Here is a 7,721-nt window from a genome sequence, read left to right as displayed (position 1 = left end):
CATGTCCAGGCTCATGGACTTGCGTGTCCGCGGGCTGATCTGCCCCATGGTGGGGTAGTGATGGGCGGACAGGTAGCGCTCTGAGATCTGAGGGGACGTCCACGGCTGCGTCTCCTGCAGAGTCCTGAGAGGAAGAGGAACAGACTAGGTTAAAACCTCATTTTAAACACCTGTACAAGGAATTTATGCAGGTCAATAGGAGGCCACACCTGCTGACTTTTTGTCTGATTCAAACAGGTCAAAGGTCAACAGGTTGACTCCCTCTCCCCGTTAATGGATGAGACACGTGGAGCAGCTCACCTGCAGGTGGGGTCGCTGATGTGACTGGAGAAGGTGTCCATGGGCACCGGGTCCATGGAGAGGTCGGAAATCAGCAGGGACTTCCTGTGTTTGAGGCTGCAGCGACTTCTCACCTCCTCAGACACAGTGAGCAGCGCTGCACGGCAACGAGAGATGAAGAGGGTTACACCAACCAACGCCATCCAACGCCAACCAACACCAACACCATCCAACACCGACCAACGCCATCCAACGCCAACCAACACCAACACCATCCAACACCGACCAACGCCATCCAACGCCAACCAACACCAACACCATCCAACACCGACCAACGCCATCCAACGCCAACCAACACCAACACCATCCAACACCGACCAACGCCATCCAACGCCAACCAACACCAACACCATCCAACACCGACCAACGCCATCCAACGCCAACCAACACCAACACCATCCAACACCGACCAACGCCATCCAACGCCAACCAACACCATCCAACACCAACACCATCCAACACCATCCAACACCGACCAACGCCAACCAACGCCATCCAACACCAACACCATCCAACACCAACACCATCCAACACCATCCAACGCCAACCAACGCCATCCAACACCACCCAACACCAACCAACACCACCCAACACCAACCAACACCACCCAACAGCACCCAACACCATCCAACACCAACCAACACATCCAACACCAACCAACACCATCCAACACCATCCAACACCAACCAACATCATCCAACACCAACCAACACCATCCAACACCATCCAACGCCAACACCATCCAACACCAACACCATCCAACGCCAACCAACGCCATCCAACACCACCCAACACCAACCAACACCACCCAACAGCACCCAACACCATCCAACACCAACCAACACATCCAACACCATCCAACACCAACCAACACCATCCAACACCAACCAACATCATCCAACACCAACCAACACCATCCAACGCCAACCAACACCATCCAACGCCAACCAACACCATCCAACGCCAACCAACGCCATCCAACACCAACCAACACCACCCAACAGCACCCAACACCATCCAACACATCCAACACCAACCAACACCAACCAACATCATCCAACAGCACCCAACACCATCCAACACCAACCAACACATCCAACACCAACCAACACCATCCAACACCATCCAACACCAACCAACATCATTCAACACCAACCAACACCATCCAACACCATCCAACACCAACCAACACCATCCATGATGAACTTTGAATATGAGCAGGATGTCAGTAAATAAAAGGATGCCGTGTTGTGTCATTGTCTGCTGATGATGTCATGAGTCACGTACCTGCCAGGTAGGCCACACTCTGTGTGTTCACCTCAAACTTGTCACATTTCAGGTGCTTGCTGATGAGAGCCAGCAGCGTGTGCAGGATTCTCACCGTCCTGGCGACCGTGGTGGCTGATGGGTGTCTGTAGCCTGGAAGACAGGAGGGGACACGTTCAGAGACACGGAGACGGCCGGAGCACTGAGGGTGGAGAACATCCACCCACACAGGGAGAGACATGACACCATGTGGTGCTGCTCATCACCACTCTGTCCCACTTCCTGTGTTCACCACAGACAGTCAGCAGCACTTCCTGTCTGCATACTGTGCTAAAAACCAGAGTGTGTTGAAGTGATGGTAACGGTTGTGTCTAGAAGTGACGTCCGTCTGGACAGAACCACAGACAGCTGTACCTTTGAGCAGGTGTCCCACCAGGGCAAAGTTGAAGTTGGTGCTGAAGTTGAGGCCGACGAAGTGATCCATCTGCTTACAGTGCCACTCCAGAGGACGCCTGATCTCCATGAACACCTCCTCTGGACTCTGAGGAGAGAACAACAGGACAACATTCAGCTGACGTCATCTTCACATCAGCCTGGTTCTGTCTGTCATGAGACTGACTGAGGGGGTGGAGCCTGCTGCTGAAACAGCATATGGTGAATGATGTGAATTATAAGAGCAATAATCACTGTTTAATTATCATCAGTGACTGTCTTCCATTAAAATGTTCAAGGACTTCTGGAGAAAAAAAAAACAGCTGCTTGTTATTTCAGGCATTAAACATTTTATTCTGTGTGTGTCTGATTAGAATGACAGCTGAGGACATCAGAGGACAGCAGGGGACAGAAGAGGACAGCAGAGGATTGAAGAGGACAGAAGAAGACAGCAGAGAACAGAAGAAGACATAAGAGGACAGCAGAGGACAGAAGAGGACAGCAGAGGATAGAAGAGGACAGAAGAAGACAGAAAAGGACAGAAAAGGACAAAAGAGGACAGAAGAGGACAAAAGAAGACAGGAGAGAACAGAAGAGGACAGAATAGGACAGAAGAACACAGAAGAAGACAGCAGAGGACAGATGAAGACAACAGAGGACACTGGAGGACAGAAGAAGACAGCAGAGGACAGAAGAGGACAGATGAAGACAGAAGAGGACAGCAGAGGACAGCTCCTGTGTTTCTTTACCTTGTCGTTGAAGACACGCATGGTGTCCAGCGTGTGGAGGTTCTGCTCCATCAGGGCGGTTCCAGCAGAGTACAGGTTGACTTCATCCAACTGCAGCACAGCGACAGCCACCCAGAACAGAGCTTTGTGCATCGGAGACTCCTGCAGACACACGCAGGGTTCAGCTCCTTCAGCTGGAGCTTCCAAGGACATGAATACAGAGACTCAGAGAGTCACGACTGAACTGAGGGACTTTGGAGCTGCAGAGTTACTCGGACTTTATAAGTTGCAGAACAAAGTAGAACCAGCGGTTTTCTGTGTAGTTCACATGTGTATCTGTCCAAACCCATATAGATATTGAAGTGTGACCTTGACCCTTGACCTCCAAAATCGAATCGGTGAAAGTGAACATTTGTGACAAATTTTAAGAAATTGCCTTAATGCATTCCTAGGCATGGGTTAATGAGAGATGAAAGGGACTTTGACCTTTACCTTTTCAACACCAAAATCTGGTCAGGTCATTGGTGTTACTAAGTGAAGCTTTTTGCCAAATTTGGACAATTTCCGTCACGGTTTTCTTGATCTATATGATGTCCACAGGAACGGGATGGACAGATGAGGGGAGCGTGAGGTCACAGTGACTTTGAACTTTGAACTTTGACCACCAAACTCTAATCAGTTCATCCTGGAGGTTAAAGGAACGATTGTGTCACATTTGAAGAAATCCCATCTAGGCGTTTCTGAGATATCAGGTTCATCTGAATGTGTCAATTTGGGGTCACTGTGACCTTGATCGTTGACCCCCATAATCGAATCAGTTAATCCTTGCTATCGAGTGAATGTTTTTGCCAAGTTTGACCCAATTCTCTGAAGGTGTTCTTGAGATATGATGGACAACTTGAAACCATGACGCGTCCGACACAATAAACACAAACACATCAGTCTGTCGAAGTCACTTTCCTCTTCAAACCGGTCAGAAGACAACAGATCATTATTCAAATATTAAAACTGGATGAACCTGAGAAACTACAGCAGGAGCAGAGCGTCCTGCGACATGAACTACCAGGTGTGAAAGTGATGCGTGTCTGTGCTGCTGGACGTTACCTTGCTGAGGAGCGGCTGCAGCTTGGTCAGAGCAATCACCGTGGCTTCTATCAACACTTGGCTGTTGTAGTTGTCGGGGCCCTTCAGGCAGCTCTCCAGGCCCTGTGACACAAAGTCTGCTGTTAACCACATCGCCTCCTTCACAGCAACAAACACGTCCACATCTCAAACTCAGATCATCTCAGCTCGTCATTAACCAGCTTTAAATCTATCAAGTCTTTCTGTGGAAAGTAAAACAGGTTATTAATAGCAGTTATCTACTGTCATCGTTTTACAGCTTCAATTTAAATCTACTTTATTTAATTAACATCAGTAGGAAGCAAAATCAATCTCTATTCATTAAAATGCAGACTAGTTCTAATGCAGGATAATCAGTAACATATTTCAGTCCCTCCAGGAAACTCAAGGAAATTCAGCAGTATTTGCAGGAGCTTGTAATGTTTTTAAATTTCCACAAAAAACGTCATCATCAGAATGAGCTGAAAGTATTAAAACATAAAGTAAATCTTTTAAACTAAACTCTCTTTATTAACAACAATAACTCCTCATTTCAACCAGAAAGTCTCTGCTCCTGTTTTCATCTCCAAATAAAACTCTGTTCACCGGAGGAACAGGAACAAGAGGAGAAACAGGAAGTGACGGGGTTTGTGGGAAATGTGTTCTTCACATTAAAATGATGATTAAATGTTTGTGATCAAAGGAAGTGATTCCATATTACTGGATGTTAAATGAGTTTTCTCCACACGTCCAGTTGTCAGAGACGTCTCTTTGTTTGTTTCATCCAGCAGGTCTATGTGTTGAATGAACATGAATTAAACAGCATCTAAAGCTCTTATTTTGACAGCTGATGTAGTCCTTGTTTCTATATTCCAGTCACAGACGGTCTGTTCTGGAAACATACGCAGCTTTTAGGACCTTTTAGGACCTTTTATCTCCATGGTTCTCTAAGTTCAATAAATACATTAAAAAGATTAGAACTAAAATATTTCTGTGATGTGCAGCAGGGTTATTATCACAGGAAGTGGTTACATATCATTGTTTATTTGGTACTGCTTAAAAAAACCACAACTTTAACCACAAAAACCTCACTTAAAACTCCACAAATTATATCAACATTTTTGAGACAATCCGCCGCAAAATCAAATATTTTTGATCACAACAATCACAAAAAAACTCAAACTCTGGAGGGACTGATATTAAACATACCTATCACACAGTGAGTCTGGTTTACTCCACGTTAGATTGCCTATGAATAAATTAGCTAGTGATTGAATGAAATGATGTAAAGAGTTTTCAGGTATCCCCTGAAGACAAACCAGCTGACATTCGTCAGTGAGGGTGAAGTCGCCAACCTTGAACGCAGCACACTCCTTGAGGCCTCCTGTAGGAGTTTAACTGACTAGACAGCCTTCACGTTTACAGGTGAGGGGTTAGTGTGTGAGTGGGCGGAGTCTCACCCGGTCAATGCTGAGCAGAGGGCTTGCCTTGCTGAGGATCCGGATGATCTGCTTGATCTGGCCGTGACTCACTCTCTTACTGATGCAGCCGAACACCACCAGCGCTCTGGGCTGCAGAGACGGGTTGTACTGGAACGCAAACCTGCAAGCCAAACATACAACCACATATATGTCCCACACTGCACCCCCATGTTGATAGCATGATGCATGTGAAACAAGGAAGGAGGCGGCTCCTACTTCTGAGCGAGCTCCGTCCACTGGTCCAACCACTTGCAGGTGGGGATGTCCCTCATACAGGCCTGGAGCAGAGACGGAGGACAGACGGAGAGGTGAGACACAACCAGCTGCTGAATTCACTCTCAAAATATCAAACTTTTTGTTAGTGCAATCTTCGTTTCTATGGCAACACATGGGGTATGACCAAGCAGCAACCATCAGTGATGTCATCAACCATCAGTGATGTCATCGTTGGTTTGTGAACGTTATGAATCCTCCAGTTCAGATTCTGTCCGTCACCATCTTTGCTAGTTCGGAGCGGTTTGGAGCAGGAAGTGACCATATTTGGACGAGCTGGGGGAGGAGCCAGCGGTGGATCTGACCGATCTGATTGGAAACCTGACAATACTACGTCCCGCCCACCGATAGCTGTAACCTGACTGCACCACAGGCCTGTCAATCAAACAGACACGCCCCCAAAACCAGGTCTTCTTGAATCTTCTTTTCTAATGAATGAGGGATTATTTTCAGATGGACCTCCAGAAAACTAATAAGAAGGAGTGACTTTAGCGAATGAAGTACAGAAAACTTCACATGAATAAATCAGCATTTAACAAATGCAATATTCTGTTAGAAATGCTTTTATCACCTAACTGATAGATTCTAGTTTTGTACACGTCTCCTTTCTCTTAATGAGATACACATAAAATAGACATTCAGTGAAAGCACATGCGTGGTAAAGCTGTGTGTGCTGACCTCCATGATCTCCAGTAAGGCCTCTGTGACGGTCTCCAGAGAGGACAGGGCGAAGGTCTCCCTCTCGTAGGAGCCCGGGGAGAAGGAGCGGTCTCTGTAGCTGGAGCGGAAGGCAATGACGGCGGCTGACTTGACCTTGCTGATGCCGAACAGCAAGTAGAACTTGGGCAGGGAGAACTCGGTCAGGCTCAGCCTCAGGACCTGCTTCGTCTCCTCTGGAACCATGAACACAACAAAAAGCATGTGACTTCAGAGCTGCTCTCACTCCTTCAAAACAAAATGCTCATAGACAGTAAAAAACAAGCAGCTGAAGCACTCACCACTGAAGTTGAGCTGCGAGCAGGTGCACAGGGAGTGGATGATGTTGATGACCAAGCCGTGGGTGGAGGCTCTGAGGGACAGCGGTCCGGTGGCCACCAGTAGGGTCACCACGTGGAACAGGTAGGGCAGGTGGGCCGCCACATCCAGCGAGTTGTTGAAGGACAGCATGAGCATGTAGCGCGCCAGGATGGCGATGTCGTCCCACATGAGGTGCTGCTCCAGAGTGGGCGTCGGCGACAGGCACGTCTTATCGATGATCTTACACATGCGACCGATGACCTGCCACACAGAAGGAGAGAGACACTGAAGAACCAGGAAGGAGCCAAAACATACAACAGGACTATCACAGTCACTCATCTCCACGGCAACGGAAGAGGACATACTGATCCACCGAACACATCCTACATCAGCTGATGTCCGACAGGTAGTGGACAGGTAGAGGACGGGTAGTGGACAGGTAGGGGACGGGTAGGGGACGGGTGGGGGACAGGTAGTAGAGAGGTAGAGGACAGGTAGTGGACAGCGAGAGGACGGGTAGTGTACAGGTAGAGGACAGATAGTGGACAGGTAGAGGACAGGTAGTGGATGGGTAGAGGACAGATAGTGGACAGGTAGAGGACATGGAGATGATAGATGTGATCATACATGTAGAGATGATACGTGATCAAACGTGATGATACATGTGGAGATGATATATATGGAGATGATACGTGATCAAACATGTGCTCATACATGTATTGATACATGTGGAGATGATACATGTGATGATACATGTGGAGATGATACGTGATCAAACGTGATGATACATGTGGAGATGATATATATGGAGATGATACGTGATCAAACATGTGATCATACATGTATTGATACATGTGGAGATGATACATGTGATGATACATGTGGAGATGATACATGTGGAGATGATACATGTGATGATACATGTGGAGATGATACGTGTGATGATACATGTGATGATACATGTGGAGATGATACGTGATGATACATGTGATGATACATGTGGAGATGATACGTGTATTGATAGATGTGATGATAGATGTGGAGATGATACATGTGATGATACATGTGGAGATGATACATGTGA

At 47.2% G+C, this 7,721-nt stretch overlaps 1 protein-coding gene across 3 annotated transcripts in view; it reads right to left on the bottom strand.

Annotated features, from left to right (window-relative positions):
- The window catches only part of nf1a (neurofibromin 1a), a 94,955-nt gene that overhangs the window by 10,892 nt on the left and 76,342 nt on the right, over positions 1-7,721 (bottom strand). For all 3 annotated transcript variants that reach the window (XM_069166540.1, XM_069166542.1, XM_069166541.1), the window contains 10 exons: positions 6,619-6,898; positions 6,299-6,513; positions 5,564-5,625; positions 5,327-5,468; positions 3,870-3,971; positions 2,787-2,927; positions 2,020-2,146; positions 1,627-1,758; positions 301-436; positions 1-124 (listed from right to left, as the gene is read on the bottom strand). The exon at positions 1-124 is cut by the window's left edge and continues 37 nt beyond it. In XM_069166540.1, coding sequence (XP_069022641.1) covers positions 1-124; positions 301-436; positions 1,627-1,758; positions 2,020-2,146; positions 2,787-2,927; positions 3,870-3,971; positions 5,327-5,468; positions 5,564-5,625; positions 6,299-6,513; positions 6,619-6,898 — 1,461 coding nt within the window. The remainder of the gene's footprint in view (positions 125-300; positions 437-1,626; positions 1,759-2,019; positions 2,147-2,786; positions 2,928-3,869; positions 3,972-5,326; positions 5,469-5,563; positions 5,626-6,298; positions 6,514-6,618; positions 6,899-7,721) is intronic.

The sequence above is a fragment of the Embiotoca jacksoni genome, unplaced genomic scaffold (assembly GCF_022577435.1).
Source record: "Embiotoca jacksoni isolate LCO1_2020_lvr unplaced genomic scaffold, fEmbJac1.0.p SCAF_39, whole genome shotgun sequence".
NCBI lineage: Eukaryota > Metazoa > Chordata > Actinopteri > Embiotocidae > Embiotoca > Embiotoca jacksoni.
The sequence above is the reverse complement of the archived record's forward strand: the minus strand, read 5'-3'. Positions and strand labels throughout refer to the sequence as shown.